The following is a 22,803-nucleotide window of genomic DNA, read 5'->3' on the forward strand; positions in this document are numbered from 1 at the left end:
TAGTTGACCTCTAGTTTGTTACACAGTATCTGGACTGGGAATGACAAAAAAAGGGAAACATACATTATTCCCCAACAACTTGACCAGCAGGTAAACTTTGAAAACAAAAGGAGTTTAAAATGTGGACTGAAAGATATGGCTGACCTTTCACTCTGAAAATATGCACCAACTCAAATCAGGGGTAAGTTTCTGGAGGAGGGTTTTGGGGAACAGCAAATGGCCAGTCACCAACCGAGGTCAATAAATAACATTAAAGATCTACTGTCGGAGATTGACTGACAATTTCTAATTGGCTTGCAAAACCTGAGACAGGAGTGAGCAACCTGTCAGCTGATCAGATTCAAAATCCTCCGGGCAAGTTTTGAGGCCTACTTGCTTCCCTGGCGATACGTGTCACAGTGGTGATTCAACTGAATTTACTTAAACTAATTTGAAACTTATCGAATCTGCCAGTGAGAACCTCTAGTTGAAGGTGCCCTTCCCTCACTCTCCAATCCAAAATGCAGGGTTTTGCTCTTTCCCAGTTGGAGCTTCTGCTATTGGCTCTCCAGCTGCTGGAGCCTGCCCATTAACAATGTTCTGTCTAAGCCACATAGCTGTGTGCATGTGCAACCACTCTGAAGGTCTGCATACAGAGACTGGTGGTGTCTGTGAAGGATCCTGAGCAATGGGTCTGCACCTCACAACCCACTAGTAAGCTTGCAGCATGGTGAAAACATGCTCAACACAAAATGGTCTAGCAGTGATGTGCTTTGGGTCTCCTACGTCAAATAGAAAGAATCAAGAAAAACACTCAAAATTAGCATGTAGGTGATTTAGACATGGCCCTGGAAGTGGTTTTATTGTTGCTGGTATTTGCCTGAAGTTCAACTTAGTGACAGCAGATTGCTGATTGTCCCAACTTCACAAGGAATAATACTGAAGGACTGTCAAAATACAGCAGACATGAGGATGTGGTCATGCAACTGATATGGTTGGAGAATTATGTGCAGCTTATTTGATGTATGCAGCTAGAACAGTCTCAAATCAATATGCTACCACTGGAGCTTAAAACTTACAAAGAGATTGCTGAAGTTTACAAGGATTTCCAGTTCAGCACATGTAAACCTTCATACTTGAGAAACTGAATCTCCCCACGGAGAGCAGCAGCATAATTCAGGCCTTGGGGATAGGGGGACGGGCAGTTAATTCAAAGTGAAGCCTTCTTTACCTAATAAAAATTCAGTGTCTGGTGCAGAAAGCTCCAAATGTACAGCCTTCTATAAATTCTGCAATAATTCTTGGTAATACTTTTTCAGCACGGTGGGAGAGAGTAGTGATTTTGGAAACACAAATTCAGCTTCAAAAAGTGTTTGAAATGGAGTTGTTAAACCTCACAATGGCACAGAAGGTGGCTGTTTGGCTGATCATTTCTGTGTCAGTTCTTGAAGGCTCAACTTGAAATTTTGAACGCCATTGTAAACAAGCCTAAACAATTGTAGTTCACACCTAGAGGTGATTAAAGTAACAACATATTTCAATACATCTGATACTTCGACATACTGAGCGCTAATTAACGCACAGCTGTAGCAGTCTGATCATCTGCGGCTCTACTTGGAAATCGTGGGAAATGAGACACAAAGAACTTTGATGGAACGGGATGAAACAACAACAGTTCAGAAAGAGAATTCCAAAGTTTTGAGAGATTCTGCAGGCTGAATTTGCTTCATTAAAGCAAAGGAAAAAGGAAGGAGAAACTGGGCCCAGGCTTTAAACCTTAAAGCGGTTTGAGTGTGCTGCAAGCAGTTCAGTCACCTTGACAGAGGAAAGCACACTAAAGGCTACCAAAACAAAAATCAACAAGCCCTACAAGGGACAACACATTTTTCCTCAGCGACTGCAATAGACCCAAAAAAAAAACTGACCTGTTTTGGACTACCAGCTTTTACTTTCAGATTACAATGCTATCTAACTGAAACACTTATAACTTTACTTTTTCTTAAGAACACTTGCTATAACTAAAACAGAAGCATGATTTTTAACCCATCAATCCCTACATTTCCATGGAACTTGCGAAAGCTGCAATGCACAAATTCTCCTGAGTACATTCAGCCTCCTGATCTAATATCTTGCTATGAATAGCTTATTTACTTCTTTTGTAAACAAAACAGTCACGATTTATATAACTAAGAATAAGCAACGGTGATCAAACAGGAATCAGTGATTCAGCCCTCGTGCCTGAACTGTCACTAATCAAGTTTATAGATAATCTGTATCCCATTTCTATCCAACTACTTTTTCTGCATCACTTAATACCTTGGACAAGCAAAAACCTATTAACTTCAGATTAAAATTATTAACTGAGCAAGCATCTACTGCTTTTAATTTGGGCTAATTTCACAAATCTATCATTGTATTAGTGTTTTCTTGCTTCTCACATAAATGATTTAGCTCTGCCTTTAAGTCATGCACCCCTTTTCTAGACTTCCTACCAGGAGAAATGAAATTTGTCTATATCTGTGCTATTAATTTATTTATTTTTGTTGTGCAAGGTAATGAGATGAGGCAGAAAATCTGTGGATTTTTTGAGTGGAGGCTAAATTCCACAGATCTCAGATATTTTTGATCATTTTTTTTCAGGGATATTATGACACACGTCTGAAGCAGGTCAGATTTGAACCAGGGACTTCTAGCCCAAAAGTAACGACACGTTTACATAGTCTCAATAACAATGTCTATGTAGCTAATGAAACTTCGTCCTAATTGAGATTATGGAACGAAATACATGTTGTCAAGACAAAAGCCTCTTCTTGTTAAGACTGACGAGCGGTTGATGCTGTACCACTGTAAATCATATAAGGCCCTTAGAGCCAGTCAAGAAAAGAGGAATGGTGGCAACATCATTCCACCTTCAAAAACCCAGATTTCAAACTCCAAAAACTTCATTCAAATCATTTCTTGAACTTTTCATATCGAGTTGACTACAAGCCAAGTTAATGTCATCTTTCCTCATCATTTAGCCCTTGGAATCTTGGTAATATTCTGAGGAACCTGCATTGCACTTTTTTTTTCAAAGCTAACATATCCTTTAGGGTAAAGGTAATGTTGCCATGATCCCAGAAGACTACAGAGCTGCATTCTCAGTGTGATTGAACCGGAGGATCTCCATGTTCCAGGTGAGGAGAGAGGTTGAGAAGGAGAGTCCTTCATGATTACATCAGGAAGTGGAGGAATGGAACCCATGCTGTTTGCATCATTCTGCATCACAAACTAAGCAATCCAGCCAACTGAGCTAACAAAACACCTAACCTTTAGGGTATAGTGCCCAGAACTGGACACAGAACTCCAGATGTTATTTATCCAGAGCTTTATAAAGCTGGAGCAAAACATACATCCTTTTATCTTTAGCCATAGTGGAGGTCCCATAACACCAGAGAATAATCAATGTTGTTCCTTTGTTTAAGAAGGAAAGCATATATAATCCAGGAAATGATATGGCAGTGAGCCTTAAATCAGTGATAGGGAAATTATTAAAAAAGATTGTTAGGGACAGGATTTACTTGCATTTAGAAAAGAATGAAATGACAAGGGATAGTCAGCTTGGCTTTATGGTGATCTTGCCTCACAAACATGAATAGGTTTTTTTGAGGAAATAACAAAGATGATTGATGAGGGTAGGGCAGCGGATGTTGTCTACATGGACTTTACTAAAGCATTTGACAAGTTCCCTTATGGTAGGCTAGTTCAGAAGATTAACATAGGATCCATGGTGAGTTTGCAAATTGTATACAAAACTGATTTGGTCATGGAAGACAGAGTGTCATTGTGGAAGGAATTTCTAAAAGTAGAAACTGTGAACAGTGGTGTTCCGCAAGGATCAGTACTGGGACCGCTATTGTTTGTAATATATATAAATGGTTTGGATGAAAATCTAAGTGATCTGATTAGTAAGTTGCTCATGACATGAAGATTGGTGGAGTTGTGGACAGTGAGGAAGGTTATTAAAGGATACAGCAGGCTATAGACCAGATGGAAAGTTGGGCAGAGAAATGGCAGATGGAGTTTAATCCAGACAAGTGTGAGGTTACGCATTTTGGGAGGTCAAATGCAAGACAAAAGTATACAGTAAATGGCAGGATCTTTAGGAGCATTGCCATACAGAGTGATCTTGCGGTGCAAGTCCATGCCTCCCTGAAAATGGCAACTCAAGTGGATAAGATGGTAAAGGCAGCAGACAGCATGCTTGCTTTCGTTGAACGGAGTATAAAAGTTGGGCATAAAGTATAAAAGTTGGTAAGTCATTGGGCAGCTGTATAAGACTTTAGTTAGACCACATTTGGAGTATTGTATGCGATTTTGGTTGCCACACTATAACAACAATGTGGAGGCTTTGAGAGGGTGAAAAGAGGTTTACCAGGATATTGCCTGAATTGGAGTCTATTAGTTTTAAGGAGAGGTCGGATAAACTTGGATTCATTTTGCTACAGTGTCGGAGGCTGAGGAGGTGATCATAGGAGTATATAAAATTATGAGAGTCACTGATAGAGTGGATAGTCAAAGTCTTTATCCCAGGGTGGAAATATTAATTACTAGGGGACAGAGGTTTAAAGTGAGACGGGAAAGGTTTAAAGGAGATGTGCAAGGAAAGCTTTTTACACAGAGGACAGTAGGTGGTTATAATGCGCTGCCAGGGGAGGTGGTAAAAGCAGATACATTAGCAAATTTTAAGAGGTATTTAGGCAGACACATACATAGACAGGGAATAGAGGGATATGAACAATGTGCAGGCAGATGGGATTAGTTTAGAATCGCATTAAGGTCGCCAATAGACATGGTTGGATGAAAGATCTATTTCTGTGCTATACTGTCCTATAGACTATGTTATATTCTTGATATAAAATCTAGCCATAAAGCTTTATATTCCACTAGCTTTTTGCAAATTGTTTTCTTTTGTAGATGAATACAACAGTTTAGTGATCAGTACATGGACTTTGATGCTTCTTGTATTTTCACCAGGTAAAAGATACTAAGATTTTTTTTGTACTGTAAAGACAATGTGTTGCCAGGCCCACGTAGGAGTGATCCACAAAATGCAGATGTCAGAGTCTGTCTGCAAAATTGGGCAATGTTAATCCAATTATCATTTGAAATATGGGAGAAATTTCAGAAATATAACACTGGTGGTCTGCCTCACACAGCAGGATGAACTGGTTTGGAAGAATCCATTATACTTCAAATTGTACAAGGTCCATGGTGTAAAAGGGCATGATGAAATGAATTATTTGTTTTTGTTTCATTCCTGACATTGTCTTAGAATCTTACATCATAAAAGGAACCATTCAAACCATTTTGCTTGTGTACATTATTTGAAACAGCTATTCAATTTGTCTTATCCCCATCATCTCCCCAGTGGTTCCCTTCCCAAAAATTTTAAATCTGTGACTTTTGGCTATGATCCTTCCTGCCAGAGGACTATTTTCTGCTCATTTATTCTTCCGTACTGCGCAAGAAGAAAAAATTGTTTTGGCTTGCAAGTTAACACATTATGTTGCCTGAAATAAAGCAGGAAAGTTCAGGAGATATAGGGCAGTATCTGAGCACAGAAGACTTGTCATGATGTTTCAGGTACTTGGGTAAAGGACTATAATCTATAATCTGCCTTCCCTCTTGTGTTACTTACTCACCAGAAATTTACCCAAAGCAGGTGGGTTGGTGGATGGTTCTACAGTCACCCTGTCAAAAGCAAAAAGGCTATAATTGTGTAGGACTAATTTCCAAATTTCCTGGAAAAATTTCCAGGAGTCCAAGCATCTCTACAACGTCACAGTTTTGATTACTGCCATCCCTTTTAAATTTATTTCAACTGAAATTGAATAGATAAAAGGAACTATGAATTTATGATCCAAATTAGACTTTTAACATGAGCATTTTCTCTCAGTCCTCTTATCAAAATATCTGCAGATTGGTCATAATGTTCTTTTCGTCTTCTGCCTCAAAGATAGCACGGAGTAGGTGTATGAGCAAGGTGCACAACTATCAACATTAATTTCATTGCAGCTGAGTTCCAGGATGACCCCCACAAGAATACTTCTGGCAAGTTATTTTGTGAAGCAATGCAAGTTGTCAACCATGTTACAGTTCACCTGTAGCAAACAATTTATACCAATTATGGCAACATAAAACTATGCAGCACACTTGCTTAGAGCTGTGAAGCTTCAGGGTACCTACAGATGGAAAAGCAACACAATCATTCTGTTCAAAGAATGCCATTGATTCTTTTACACCTTCTGGGTTACTATGATAAATCATATTCACAGTTGATTTGAATACAACAAAAATGTTCATCCACAGAGTAAGTGAAGAAAGGATTTCATTGTTATTAAGGCCCCTGTTGGATTTTATCTCCATTGGCAAACTGGTTTAAGGAAATTTCACAAAAATAATCTTTTTCCGCCAGTATGAATTATCTTTACGTTGTAAAATAAGTAGATTTCCTTTAATAAAAAACTTAGTCCCTTTACTTAATCACTGTACGCTTGCCATCAATTTCTAACATTGATAATATACCACTTTAACTACCAGCTTCAATCAATTGGTAGTAATTTTTGCTGTTCTTTTTAGAAATACTTTTATTTACAGAGCACCATTTGGATCATAGTGAAGTATTTTACAGCTCGTGGAGAACACTTGAAATGTAACCATGACTGTAATATGGGAAACATGACAGCCAGGTTGTGCATAGCTACGCCCCACAGTGAGAAAGGCGATAATGAACCGATAGCATATTTTTAGTTATATTAGTTGAGAGATGTAAATTAACAGAAGGACTGTGAAATAAATCCCTGGCTCTTTGAAATAATGCCAAGGGGTGTCCAGTTGAGGGGGCATTGGTGACTTTGGTTCAGCGTTTCAGCCAAAAGAAGTCAACTTCAGCAGTGCAGAACTTTCTCTATTCCACATTGCCCTGACAAATGCCCAAGTCTAGAGAATGAAGCTTGAAAGCACAACCATCTAACTCAGATGCAGCACTACAACTGAACCACAACTGATAGGTTCAAACACAGCTCCAGGAAGTTAATTTCAGTGGACATTCCAGAGTAGTATGGGGGAAGTGTTGTGCTGTTGCAGGTGCCATCTTTTGAATGAGATACCAAATTCACATCCCAATTGCCTATTTAGGTGACTATAAAAAATCCAATGGCACCTTTTAAAGAAGAGCAGGAAGTTCACCAGGAGTTCTAGATACTTTTTTCACTTTTGCCAGCAGAAAGCAAAGATTAACTGGTCATTTGTTGATCTGCTGTTTGACCTGGCTGTATTTGAACTGACTGCCAGAGTGCATCCAAAGAAGTTAGTATAAAGTAATTAAATGGTTTTACAGTACTTTACACAGCCTGTAAACAGTACTTTACAAAGCTTAACAGACATGAATGCCAGTTCAGAATGGTGGATCAATTAAAGATTTGTACCAATGAAACATTTGATACCTGAGATAACACAGTTCTAAAGAAATGGAAGATCAGCATTCAGAAGTTTGAATACTTCAGAAAGGGATGTAATTTCATATCAACAGGGAACTTAAACTAAAATGGTGAGTTTTAGTTATATTCAGTTACTCAAACCCAGAGAAGGGTGCAAGGATTTTCAATCGTTTACCCTATCAAAGAGAAACATCAAAATGTTTTGTGAGAGAAGTGTTATTATTCTCCTAAACGAATGGGAAACACTGACAGAGTCAAGTTAGATCAGACAAATACCACATACCGTTTTCGTTGAGTGGACCAAACTCCAGTGAATACTTCAGAACATGGTAATTGTTCCACACATACAGTTTATGGTCACGAGGGTTATAATCCACTGCTGCAATATACTGGTAGGAGTTCGGAAACAATACTTCAACATTTCCATCCATGCTCAGCTCAGTGTTATAGATGTAGTCGATTTTATTTCCAGTGGCTTCATTGTCATCATCTTCATACACTGATTTCACCACGTATAGAATGCCACAAATCATGAAAGCATTTGAAGCCGACCTCTTATCATAAGCAGTATTCCAAGTACCCTCAATCCTTAATGTATAAGGATTTAATTGGCTAACAACTATTTTGCCATTGTTCTGTTCAGTTGCGTAAATAACCCACAAGCCATTTTCATCCACTGCAAGATCAATGTCTGACTTTCCTCCCCATCGGTAAGGCGATGTGTCATGGTAATTGGCATTGGCTATGATGGCCTCACCACTCTTGATCCTTGTCCTGAGATCAAACTTCACAATGTTTCTTGTTCGCTCTTTATTAAAGAATAGTGCTCCATCATACACTACGAACCCGGTTCCATCCACTCTATGAGGAAGTTTGTAGGTGATGGTCGGTCGACCAGCAATAAAATCTCCCATTGAAGAGTATTCAGTTAACGTATCTGTTCTGTACGGGGTCCAAGGCATATAATAGACCTTGTCAGAAGCTTGAAGTGGGTCTTTGCACCAGGCACCCGACTGGTGATCAGACTCAAACAAGTGGTCCATTTGATAAACTGCTTTAAGTGTTCCAGGGCATAAGAAAACTGCGGAAACAGAACATAAGACAGAGCTATTAAAATCCTAAAAAGGCAGCTCAGGTTTGGTACAACAATAGAGTTTTGCTTTCAACTTTTGAGGATTATCTGAATAATTTAACATCAAACATGTTCTTCATTGAAATTTACAAAGGATAGCACGTGTACACATACAGACACAAACAGAATTAAAATTTTGAAAGTTTCAAATACTGAAGAAAATTTCAACAGTTCTGAATAGATAAATTTTGATACTTAGAAACTGATTAAAAACCAAATAAATAAGATGAGAATGGCAGTTTAGGCCTTTCACTGCGATTGCTAGATCATTATAAACATTTATCATTCATCTTGAAATAAAACTCACAGTGTAATAACAAAAAAAAAAATTGCACCATTTAGTGAAAGCTGCTAAGAACACAACAAAATGAAAGAGGCATGATATGGGTAAGTTATTTTTGGGAAAAAAGAAAAGCAAGGAAATATGACGGTCATCCATGATCTGATCTCTTCTAATGAAGCGGAAAAACTGAATGTGGTGAATTTAATGTGCATGTTCTGTAAGCAAGCAACAGAATGGTGGACACTGCACCAAAAACTTAGTTAAACAAGCCTCTACACAAAAGCATCAAGAGCAAAGTAGTTACATATAAAATATTAATGAAATAACTGCTTAACAGTGATTGAAAATGATTAATTTCTAAGGTATTTTATTACCTTTCTGTTCCACTTCTACTCAGGCATTGGGGAAAGGAAGAAAGAAATGAAGGAGAAAAGAGAACAGATTAATGGTAATCAACCATGTGGCATTACTGTAAAAAATACATTAAAAGGTGAGAGATAGTGGGTAGTTTGGAGAATGTATCCATCACAACTGGAACAGATAGATTTAATTATTTCGTAAAAGTGGTGAGAAACAGTAAAACAATACTCAAGCAAGGCAGCTCTCTTTAAAGTGGTTGAGAGGACATCTGCTGAACACCACTAGTTGAATAAACGTCACAAATTGGTACAATTCCAGGCAACATGTGAATGTTATGACTCAATCATAACAATCATAGTCATACAGTCATACAACATGGAAACATACCCTTCAGTCTAACCAGCCCATGTCAGCCATAATCCCAAGCTAAACCAGTCCCACGTGCCTACCTTTGGCCTGTATCCCTCCAAACATTTCTTACTCATGTACTTATTCAAATGTCTTTTAAACATTGTAAGTGCACCCACATCCACCACTGTTTTGCTATTTTAGATGTGTTAGACATCAATTTTGACTATTTCTGTCCATGTGAATGGGTAACTATTTGTCAAGACTCAAGATAAGAAGCCTAGTGCTGCTTATGTCTACATAAATTCTAAAAGCTGAAAGCCATGCTCAAATGGTTTGCATGTTGCTGATCTCTGCACATAACTAGTCAGGTAAATTTCCAAGGAACAGAGACTGACAGATGACTGAAATATGTGAATAAATTGTCAACAAGGACGTTAGAGATATAGGATACAAACAAGCAACTCTCTTCTAAAGCCATTTGATCAAAACAAAACTAAGGTGCATGTCATGCTTCTGGCAAAAATCCATTTGTTTGGTCTTTTTAAGATGGGTTGAAGACAGAATGAAAGGATGGGTGGGACAGTGATTACTTTAAAAAATATAAGCAATTCATTCAATCATTACACATATATCTTAGCACACATGTACAAAAGAGCTTCAGGACTGGACTGAGAAAACAATTATTAATAATGTTGCTTGTTGGGCTAAAAAGACTTGACAAAATAAGGTAACTTTCCAGTACATGTGACTATAAACCCTCTAGTTGAGCAGTGTATGATTAACCCAGCCACTAGGGCTCTGATTGAAGGCCTACAGACCAGATCCATGCAATCTCTGTGGTTTGGAGATTGAGTATGCTCTTGGGGCCACTGTGTAACTCAATGGCTTCATACAAAATAGTTTTAAAACCTCTATTCCTAATACATTTGAGGTGTTGAGAGGGCAGATGAGGCAACAAATGGTTTCCAAAAATTCATTTATACATTATTTGAATTCTTCAAAGCCTACATTGGTCCGTCAGATCTTTGGTCTCCAAGGGACTTTCAGGAAATGGGGAGCAGCAGGAAAGTGCAACTGAGGCTGGATTTGAGCCTTGATAATTTTAAATGGAGAAAATGGTCTACTCTAGCTTCTTATTTCTTATGTTCTGGCAAAAAAACATTATTGGATAGTTCAGATGTACCAATTCAGTTTCTGTCTAAGTATTGCAACCCCTGAATTAAGCTTAAAAATGAAACAGGAAGAAACTTCAAAGCTTAAGGTTCTTGTGAAGATTTGTAGTTCAGGTTGGGGATGAAGTTGTTGACTTGCTCGCCGAGCTGGCTGGCAGTAGAACTACTCAGCGAGCAAGTCAACAACTTCAAACTTAAAAGCTGCGTAATTTCTTTCTTTGAAGTAAAAAAAAGTAAGGACATAAAATCTGATGCATTAGCAAATGCATTTATGTTCAGCGTAATGTCTACATTAGAAATGATAAAATATACTACCTTTCTATCTGGAACCTTTTACCGCAATAATGTTTGTAATGTTGAGGTGTTAAGGTATGATCAGAAGCTTCTCAAGGCTCGTTTTCCATACTCAGTTCCAATGAGATGTATTTACGCGTGGTAAATTTATGGTGCTGTGACATTCAAACTGTTATTTTGTATTTCCATGAAATTAATTGGTTTCTTTCTACAGCTTCTCTCACCCCACTGAATACAATCAATCAGTCTTGTATTGATTCCTGAGTTGCTGCTTATTACTCCCCCACAACCTCCCAAGATACTTAATACAAAAAAAAATACACTGACAGCAAATAATAAACCAACAATTTTGACAGCAAATGTAGCTTAAAGCAGCAAGGGATCATTGTGCCAAGTGTGATTTGTCTTGTGCATGGGAGCAAGGCTGTACAATTGAACCATGTCGGGGGGGTGGATTTTCACCTTCATTGCTTGGGCACTCATTGTCATGGAGGGCAATTCACACTTAGAAAAATCAAGGGGTTCACACCACCCCTCATCAAACCTGTCTGATTTAATGGAAGGGCTATCGGGCAGGTTGTGTAAAACAACTGTAGACATTCCATCCAGACTTTTCTTTCTGGGCTTCACTGAATAATTGAACAGTAAAAGGTGAAAACCTAACTCCATTGATACCAGCTACAGAAAACATGCTCTTATCCAGTCTGAAGACAAACTAGAAAAGAAGACATTTCAAGCATGGTGAGTCGTGATCTGCAATTTTTCTCAGCAATTAATTTGGTTATCAATTTCTCTTGTTCACTTTGCAAAGCAAATTTTAATATCCAGGTAAGAAATTAGAGCAAGAGTAATTGCTATTTGAGCCTATTGAGCCATACAAAGCTAATCTCCTAACTAAAATCAATCTTCCAACATTATTTCATGCACATTAATTCCATGTAAGAATTGGGTCTTTTTTCATTTTTCAGCCTTTAAAGAACTGCAGATTGGAAGGAAAAATATTTTATTTTTAAAAAAAAACATAATTTACCAGGATGGCTGCATTCTTTCATAACAAGGAATTTTATACCCATTGTGAACTCTGTTTTCAATGACTATGGGTTCCTGCAATATGCTGACAATCAGGAGCTGAAGGCTTGTTTACAAGCAAAGTTTCTCAGTTAATTGGAAGGTTGGAACTGGAAACAAGCTACAGAGACACAGATGCAGAGGGAGAGAGAAAGGCATACATGTGTGTGCAGTTGTTTTCCCCAGCAGAAGCAACATGCTCTCTGCAGTAAGAAAAATCAATTTAGACTTGAAGAAAACTAGTTATTTTTCCTGCTCCAGTTGGTGTGAGTTGTGATTTTTGGATTGCTATATCAGAGACATTTCCAAATGAATCAGTCACTTGTTACTTCTTACAGAACAGTCGATGCCTCCAGAGAAAGTTAACTGAACACCAAGGGGCCTGGCTAGCTGAAAACTGATGATTTCAACATTGGAATCAGAAAACAAAGACTGCTGAATTGACTTTTCACTATCTCCATCAATAATTTATTTTCCCTATTTGTTTGTGTTGAAACTTAGTCCATGTTTTCCATCTGAAATTGGTCTAAAAGTCAGGCCAATTGGGATACTGCACATATTCTAAAATTTACAATTTGGTATGACTCCAGGAATAGTGGGACTTGGTTGACAACATGCTACCTAGTGGGTTATAAAGTTGCTTTGTACATGGAGATCTACTTATATGTCTTGAATATACTCAGACTTGATTCAGCATCCATTGCTCTCTTGGTAAAGAAATCTAAGGATCCGAACGTCCCTTTGTCTCAGTCCAAAATGACTGACCCCTTCACCTGAGATTATAGCTCCAAATTTGAGACTTCCCAGAGAGCAGGAACAGCCCTTTGGTATCGACCCTATTCATGTCCTGAAGATTTTATATGTTTCAATGATATTGTATTTCATTCTTTTAAGTGTGAGAATATAGGTCTATTCAGTCATTCCAGTGAACCTCTTACGACAAGACAACTACAACCTTCCATAGTTAAAATGACCTATAAAAACAGATGAAAGTCTCTTGATTAGTCAGAGCTTTGTCAGAATTCTCTGCTGTTAGCTACACAGCAGGTATACAGGCACAATGAGATACATGTTTAACATTCAATCTGTCCACACCATTTTCCATCTCTGGAAATAAGTGGATGGAAGACAGAGTTCAGAATGCAACTCATTTCTTATAATTACTGACATGCTTTCAATGTTTCCCACTTTTGTAATCTTGACACTAGAGCGTACCTGTTGCGCACAGTAGAATTCTCTACATTGAAATTTCCTTGAAGATTAAGTTTGACCTTGAACTGTTGAACGCTGTCTTTAAGGCTAATGACGTTTGTCAATGATTGAATATGGTGCTGCTTTCAACTATCATGTCTCATTGTCAGTACTGCCCCAAAAGTCAAAAAAAATGATGAAAACTCTGGTTGCAAACTCATTTATATAAATAAAGCAGTCTTCCTGCTCTCACGGTTGAGATTCGGATCCTCAAATATTCTCTTCCTCATTTGGCTGAAGGCTGAGCTGACACATTGAAGACAATGAAGATTTTTGCAGTCAAAATGTCCTAATTCATAAAAGCCTTTTGTGCCACACCAGGAGGCCTTCCTCTTCTCTGATGTTCATTGTGTGCAATTTGCCCATCCAACAAACATCAGTATAGACACACTGCAGCATTTCCCTCTTGCTCAGTAAGAATCGACTTTAAGTTGAGCAGTCTACCTGTTACATGTGACATTAATGCAGCACAGCCCACTGCAATGCTCTCAAGCAGGTCAGATCCTGATTAGACCAACACTACAATCAGCTACAAACAAATAGACAGGAATAGCATGCTGCCTCCTTTAACAGGAATGGGAAGATTTGAAACCCACAAGAATAGATGCAGACCAATTATTTGTTCCCAAAGTTCATCACGCAAATATTTAATGATTAAATGTCAATTTGTTAATTGCTTGGAAAATATGCTCTCTGTCCTAGAGTCTACCACTCTACCTCTATTGAAACAACCTATTCGCATCTACACTGTCAAGTACCCTAAGAACCTTGTATATTTCAATAAGATCTCCTTTCATTCTTCTAAATTCCGACATGTACAGACCCAACCTAATCAACCTCTTTTCATAAAGTAATCCCTCCATACCCTGATCGGCCTAATGAACCTTCTCTAGACTGCCTCCAATGCCAGTATATCTTTCCTTAGATTAGGGGCCAAAATCTGTTCACAGTGTTCCAGTTGTTGTCCAATGAGTGCTTTGTAGTAGGCAAAAATCTATCCTCTTTTAGACTCCATTCCCTATGAAAGAAAGGCCAACATTTTGTTTCCTTTCCCATTACCCGCTTTGCTTGGATACCAACCAGGTTTTGTAATTCATGCGTGAAGATTCCTAAATTCCTTTTTTCTGTAGCTTTTTACATAAATTCACATTTTCCAACATCATATTCCATCTGTCACATTTTTGCCCACTCACTTAATCACAGTCTCTGACTCAGTCGCAGACTGTGTGTCATCCTCACCACTTGCCTTTCCACTCTTTTTTGTGTCATCTGCAAACTTGGCTACAGTACATTCCCTTTTCACTCAAGTCAATAATAGATTTTGTAAATAAACACAGCCCCTGCACAGATCCTCGTGGCATTCCACTCATTACACGTTACCATCTGAAGATGTCCTCTCACCCCAACTCTCTGTTGTCTGTTCTTTAGCCAATCCTCTATCCATGCTATTGTCCTCCTTCCAACACCATGGACTCATCTTAATAAGTCACCTAATGTGTGGTACCTTTGCAAATGCCTTCTGCAAATCCAAAAAATATCACATCCACTGCTTCCTATTATCTATCCTGCTTGTTACGTCCCCAAAGAATTCTAGTAAACTTATCAGGCAAGATTTCCCCTTCATGACGCCATGCTAACTCTGCTTGATCTATATAATAGTTTCTTTTTAATACTCCACTATTACATCCTTTACAACAGACTCTCACGTTTTCCCCAAATTAGCTGTTAAACTAACTAGGTTGCAGTTACCTTTTTTTTTGGTCTCCTTCCCTTTGTAAATTACAGTGTTAAACTGACAATTTTTCAATAGTCTAGATCTTTTTCAAAATCTCAGGACTCTCGGAAGATTACTACCAGTGTATCCATTATCTCTGTAGCTACTACTTTTAATATTTGCAGATGCATCCCATCAGGTCCTGGGGACTTATCGGTCTTTAGCACCATTAGCACTTTTTCTCTCATAATAGTCTTTGTATTTATTTCCTCTCCTCCTTTTGCCCCTTGCTTGTTTATTAAGTTTGGAATGCTATTAGTATCTTCTATGTGAATACTGATGTAAATTGTTTATACAACTTCTCTGCCATTTCCCGGTTGCACATTATTATTTCCTCAGCCTCATTCTCTATGATGCTAATGTTCACTTCGGCTTATCTCTTCCTTTTTTATATATTTAAAGAAGCTTTTGGTGTCTGTCTTGATATTACTTGTAAAACAAAACTATATGCTTTAAGGCAATGGTCTTCAGTTTATACACACAATTATGATGTTGCTGAAAATATCCATAAGGAAATCTCAACTTCCCTATTTTTTTTAGAACAAAGATAAGTTAACCATAAGATGAATGAACGTGTCTGGTTAATCCTGCACTGTGGTATAACTATTAGATGAAAAAAATAAAATTTTCCCTCGAATCATTAAGGAATATCGTTTCACTGTTCTTTAAGGGACACTCCTTTTGGCTTGCTTTTAATCCAGTAACAAGCCCAAGAGTACAGTAAATGTCCTTCAGTATGCAGCTAATTATAATGGAGAAACAAAAGAGTTATGAGAAGGTATTCATGTGGCATTCTATTACTTGGGAACTGGGAAGAACTCAACATACAGCAGCTCTTTTTTACAAGCTCTACTTTGCTGCCGAAATGGTCCTGTTTTCTCAGCAGCTTCAAGTCATTCAGTGAGGTTTAGTATATTTATGGAAGGAGGAAATGGGCCATGTGTAAGAAATGGAATATACGGCATTGGTAAAACTGTTAGGCAAGTCAACGATAAAGAGAAGATTTGCTTTTTACAATACTCAGAAGCATGAATGTGTCTTGTCATTAATGCTGAATATAGGCTCCACCAGCTCCAGGATTGTGCCACATTATTTTATTAACAGCTGTTTTATGAGGTGCAGTGGGAAAATGTTATTTGTTCTGTGGGCAGGGATGATCATCTTGCTGCCTGAACAAAGTGTTATTTCATGTGAGTGGGAGCGTAAAATAATAACTCACTCAGACGAAGTAACGCGTTTCAAATACTTGTGCTGACTACCAACGCTAAACCCAATAACCATGCTTATTGAGGAAAGCCTATCAAATCTTAACAGCCGAACAACTCATGCGAGGGTCATTGAATACTACAGCTCACAACGGCACAGAAAATGTACTGCATTTAGCTCACTGGAAATTCTCATACACAGGAAAACAACAGGATATGCAACCATATTATGGTAAACACTCCACAAATGGTATTGAATGAAATCAAAAGTTATCCAGTGTGTTAATAATTTGAAACACGTATCTAACCATGGCAGTAAAAGGATTTCAAGGAAGTAAATTCAATGTCACATTATAAAGGTAAAACAGTAGGGTGCAAATTCATGCTCAAACTGAAGTGTAACGCTTATATCTTGTATGTTATGTCCAGTTAGAGTCACCAAGTGACAGAAGCATTGCTGATTTCTCAGAAAGGTTAACCCTTCATGTTAGACACAGGACTCTGACTATTCAGTATTAAACTGCATATGTGTAGTGGAAAAGATAGATCTGAAATATTTCAAATCAAGATGACAGCAAAACAAGGAGCAGGCAAAAGATCACAAGTGCATCAACTCATGATATTGCTTTTCATAGAATGAAAATATCTCGCATGGAGATATGGAATATCTCACATGACATTTTGCCAATGCAATACAGAACTAAACACACTGACCTGCTTTTTGCCCCTTATTTCTAAATTAATCTGCTTCAGATATTGATCCAAATATATGAGAAATTGTGGGTCAACAATGTCCTGTGGAGAAATGGGATCGGTGTTTTCTTTTCTTCCTGAAACATTTTCTGTCATGTTGTCAGGTTGAATTTACGCAAAAAGCTTCTTATGAGGTTTTTAATCCTGCCCTAACAGTTTTTTTTCAATAAGATTAACTGCAATTCCCTTTCTCTATCCAACTAAAAGAAACTTAGGGGAGGTAGTGGTGTAATGATAATGTCTCTGGATGAGCAATTTAGGACCCCTGGCTAAGGGTCTGGGGACATGCATTTGAATCTGATCACAGCAAATAGTGAAACCTGAATTCAATAAATAGCAGGGGTTAAAAACTAGACTCATGACGACAGTGTAATCGTTGCTGGTTTTGGAAAAAAATCGCTAGTTGAAGAAAATCTGTTGTCCCTTCCTGGTCTGGCCTACATGTGACTCCAGATCCAAAGCAATGCGGTTGACTCTTAAATACTTTCCCAATTTGGCCCGAGCAACACATGTAAATCAAGGGCAATTAGGGATGGGCAGAAAATGCTGGCCATGCAAATGACACTCTCATCATAGGAGAGAGAATAGAAAAAGAAAGGAAGGAAATAAATCTAAAAATAAAATGGCTACTTAGTTGTATCAAACTACTATAAGGTCTAAGCATAGAAACTAAAGCCAATGGATCTCAAGGCACATATCAAGGTGCCAGAAATGAAAACAGCAAACACCACTCTTTCACCACTTAATTGTCCTCCACACCAAAAACTGGAGGCTTGTGCCAAAATTGGGATGGTGTTTCCAAAGATTAGTCAAACAACATCCTGACACAGTCTACTCATGAAATCATACCTTACAAGCAATGTCTCAGACAGCGCCATAATTATTGGATACATCCTGTCCCACTGGCACAGCTGAGTGTTATATAGTCAAGAAGAAGTTGCTTGGGAGTCCTCAATATTGACTCCAAATCCCATGAAGTTTCATGGCAACAAGTCAAACATTGTCAAGAAAACTTCCTACTGATTACCATCTATCTTCCCCTCTCTCAGATGATGAATCAGTACTTCTCCATGTTCAACAGGACTTGGAGGAAGCACTGAGGGTGGCAAAGACACAGAAGGTTCTATGGGATGGAGGATTTCAATGTTCATCATCAAAAGCGACTCAGGCCAGATCATAAGTAGGCCATTATGCCTATCGACCTACTTTGTCATTCAATGAGATCACTGTGAATCTGATAATCTTCAACTCCGCTTTCCTGTCTTTTCCCATAATCCTTGATTTCCTGACCAAAAAATATCTTGAACTGGAATATGCTTAATGAGCTAGCACATTGCAGTAAAAAATTTCACAGATTAACTACTCAGAGAAGCAATACCTCCTCATCTCAATTTTAAATGATACTTACTGTGAGATCATGCCCTTTGGTCCAAGCTCTCTCACAAGGGGAAACTACCTCTTTGCACCTGTCAAGTCTGCTACAAATCTCATTTATTTCAATTATGACACCCTTCATTCTTCTAAATTCCAGTCAGTAACTGCCCAACCCACTCAACTTCTTCTCGTAAGAAAATCTCTCCAAACATGGAATCAATCTAGTGAAACTCCTCTGGACTGCCTGCAAAGCTAGTATATCTTTCCTTAGATAAGGGAACCAAAAATGTTCACAATATTCTAGGTGTTGACTGACTGGTGCCTAAAGTTTTTGCAAGCACTGATCTATACAGTACCCCACTAGTCACCCCCTGTCAATCAGATAAAGATCCATTGATTCCCACTTTGCATTTCCTGCCTGTCAAGCAATTCTTGATCCATACACTTTATTGTTCACTATCCCAGGTGCTTTCATTTTGCCCACTAACCTCTTATGGTCAAATTTATCAAAAGCCTTCTGAAAATTCAAATGCACCACATTCACTGATTTTTCCTTATCTACTCTATGAGCTACATCCTCAAAAATTCCCAGTAAACTTCTTAAACATGATTTGCCTTTCATAAACCCATGCAAACTTTGGCAAATCCCATTAATGCTTTCCAAATGTTCTATTATCATGTCTTTTATGATATGCTTTACTAATCCTTTTCTCTTCACATACTGATCGGTGGTTTTATGGTCAGTTTCCACGTTTTCTGCAATTTTACTCATACTCTATTTCTTCCCCGTCCTTGACTAAGTGTTTTTGTCCTCTTTCACTGAATTATAAAATGCTTCCGATCTTTAGGCTTGCTGCTTTTTTTGGCAATGTTACCTTTGTTTTTTTTTGGATCTAATACTTTGGAATTAATAAGGTTGTTACATTGGTAGTTGTCTAATCCTCTGAGACTTTTCCAAAATCTAAGGATTTTTGAAGAATACTACCCATGAATCCATTATGTCTGTATCTACCTCTTTTATGATGTAGGATGTATCCCATCAGGTCCAAGGTATTTACTGGCCTTTAGCTCCATTATTTTCCCTAGTACTTTTTCTCTAGTAATAGTCATTGCAATAATTTACTGTTCCCTTTCGATCCTTGATTTTTTTAATATTTTGGAAAGCAGTTAGTGTCTTCTACCATGAAGATGCAACGCCTCTGCCATTTCCTGGTTCCTTGTTATTTTTTGCCCAGTCCCAATCTCTCAGGACCCTGTGTTCACTTCAGCCTATTTTTCCTTTTCATATCTTTAAAGAAGGCTTTACTGTCTGTTTTATATTACTTGCTAGTACATCCTCAAAGTTCATTTTCTCCCTCTATCTATTTTTATTGATCATCTTTTGTTGGATTCTAAAACTTTTACATCCCTTGGTTTACCATTAATCTTTACCATATTGTTTACCTTTTTTCTTCCAATTCATGCAATCCTTAACTTGCCTGGTTGACCAGGTTGGCTTAACCTCTTTCTAGAGTCCTTCCTTCTTACTGGGACTTCTTTTTTAGGGAGCCATGCACTGTTTTCTGAAATACCTGCCATTATTTGTTGACCATCTTTGCTGCCAAACTCCTTTCCCAGTACACTTCTGCCCTCATTCATTTGTGATTACACTTATTTAAGTTTAGCACAGTTTCTTCCAACTCAAATTTGTGACTCTCAATCTGAAAGTCAAATTTTACCATGTTATCATTAGTGTATTTTTGAGGAAATCCTTTACTTGGAGTAATTCATTGTGCGATTACCTATTGTGACCCACCGCTACCTACTGAACTGGCTGAGTCCTAAAGGAGGCAGCTACTTGATAAGGTCCACGACAGTTGGGAAATAAACCAACAGGAAAAATTGAGTCTTTTGTCTACATTCTCCCACAAGAGGAAACATCCCTATGTGTGTGTGTGTGTGTGACTTGAATGAAAGAAATGAATAAACTATTGCCAAGTCTGTGGTTGACATGGAAATAGGTGGGAAGCTAAGCAGTGAGAATGACACAACAGGTTTACAGAGGGACATGGGTTAAATGAGTGGGCAAAAACTAGGCCGATAGAGCAGAACATGGAAAAATGAGAGGTTATGCACTCTACAAGGAAAAATAGAAGCACGGAATAGCAAGCAACTGAGGAAAGACTGAAGAAAACCGAAGCACAAAATGGTTTAGGGGTCTTCTGACACCAATCACAAAAAGGTAACATTTGAGACCAGGGAGAAATAGGGAAGTCAAATGGACTGTTGACCTTTTATTTCACAGGGAAGGGAGTGGATAACATGGGAGATGTTGTTGAAACTACACAAGGCACTAGTGAGACAATAGCTGGAATGCTGTGAACAGTTTTGGGCACGTTATCGATTAGAAAATAAACTAGAATTGTTTGCTGTTGAGAGGAGGCTTCAGCTGCCAGGCTTCAGATGTGTGGCGAGATTCAGCAATTGTCTCCAGTGGGATTGAAAAATATGGGCCATTGTAATTCTGTTCGGGAGATATGGTTGTTGTAAGTCAGCAGTTACATTCACTTACAGAATTTAAAAAACAGTTCATTCTATGAGCCACAGAGAAATTCTCATGAGTAGGGACATACATGCAGATATTGTTGGCCTGGAATTTCCTGAATTTGTCTTGTTCCAATATTACCCTGAAATTAATGCTGATTGTGCATTCAAATTAGTTGTGAATCTCAAATGCATATGCAACCATGTTAAAAACCAACAAAGATGAATAAATTTAATGCAAGCATTATTTGCCTAAAGGAGCACGCATTATGTTTTGTGTCTTTAAATCCTTCCTAATCCTTCTGCAGTTGTGAGAACTGGTTTCTAGTTAAAAAAGCATAGCTGTTGAGAGCTGATGTGTGTTTAAGAAAAATGCAACTCTGGAAGCTTTTCTCATCTTAATATTTGGTTTTCCATTTAGTGAGATCGTGACGTAAAATTGGCCTTAATCATCCTCATGCAAATTTTAGCTGAAGAAAATGCATCATATTACTTTTAAGCAGTTTTTGATCTGAAAATTTCAAGGAGGTCCTACATCACTATTTTCAAACAGCAGGCTCAAGAACCAACTCATTACTGCGGACACTACCTATTTAGCTCTTCACTGGATTGGTGATGGAAGCAAATAACTGATACCTAATCCACAGATAATCAATAAAATTTAACACAGTTCATTGTCAGAATGGTTGAACACAAGTGCTAAGTACCAGCATCTTCTGGCAGACTTACATATTAATAGGTATTTCATGCTAATACGAATACTTTTGCTATAGTCACCACTATATGTTCATGTAAGAAAAAAATGTAACTGTTAACTGAAAGCTGACCTTCAAAGTTACACATAAGGCTGAAAAGTATTATTGCAAACTGTGTGAATGCTGTGAATAATGCCATACCTTGGAGCTCCCAAGTATCTTTTATATGGAATGGAAAAAACAGAAAATTGCACATTTACTCCCAGTTTCACATATGATCAACACTCTGTATAATACAGGGAAATTAAACAAGTCTCTGCACTCTAATGACCATACTTAAGCATGAAACAAGTCTGAAAGCTTAGTTGAAGCATAGAGCAGAGAACTGGGATTGGAGAAAGGGGATAAAACATATGAGGAAATAAAAACCTAAGTAAATGAGTAGCAAAAAACCTTCTGAAATATAATTATACCAAGCAGAGAAGCAGAAACTAAATTACAATTTGCTAAGATTAAAATCAAAAATATTAAGTGCAACTGCATTTGCTGATTGAGAAACAGGATTGCAGAACATTAAATATTAATACTTTGAGAGTAGGATATAGTGCGTGGAATCATTAAAAGTGTGCGCTTGAACTAAGAGCAAGCAAAGATAGTTCTTAGTTTAAAAAAAGTGATTTATAATTAGTATAGGGAATTGATTTTTAATTACCAGGCAAATCTACAATGGCCACACAATACAAAAAGATTCTGCACAAAGTAAATTAATTTCCAGTTAAATAATACTCAAATCCATTTGATTTAAGACATGATAATTATCTCTATCACTTTTCCCAACATGACCGGCACCAGAAGGGATGGAAATTAGGCCAATGTAAGAAATTCAGCAAATCTGTGCTGAATAGAAGGGAGAGCAGCAGCACAAATAAATTTGGCTGAGTGACCGTTAACAAAAATTGGGGCTGCACAAGTGTTCTACAGACTGGAAGAAGGCATACAGTGATGTTCCTCTGGGATACTATGACTTATGTTTTATATATAAAAAGAAATCTGGCTTGGGTATACAGGGAATAACTTCAAGATGTGCAAATGACAAAAGTTGTGCACG

General features: G+C 37.9%; 1 protein-coding gene across 6 annotated transcripts in view; it reads right to left on the reverse strand.

Moving 5' to 3' along the window:
* Positions 1-22,803, reverse strand: part of adgrl3.1 (adhesion G protein-coupled receptor L3.1) — a 607,182-nt gene that overhangs the window by 178,533 nt on the left and 405,846 nt on the right. For 4 of the 6 annotated variants that reach the window (XM_048595031.1, XM_048595028.1, XM_048595032.1 and 1 more), the window contains exons 6-7: positions 9,250-9,264; positions 7,744-8,541 (exon numbers count right to left, since the gene is read on the reverse strand). In XM_048595031.1, the coding sequence (XP_048450988.1) occupies positions 7,744-8,541; positions 9,250-9,264 (813 nt within the window). The remainder of the gene's footprint in view (positions 1-7,743; positions 8,542-9,249; positions 9,265-22,803) is intronic. The other 2 variants (XM_048595033.1, XM_048595030.1) reach the window with 1 other exon arrangement.

The sequence above is a fragment of the Rhincodon typus genome, chromosome 3 (assembly GCF_021869965.1).
Source record: "Rhincodon typus isolate 14 chromosome 3, sRhiTyp1.1, whole genome shotgun sequence".
NCBI lineage: Eukaryota > Metazoa > Chordata > Chondrichthyes > Orectolobiformes > Rhincodontidae > Rhincodon > Rhincodon typus.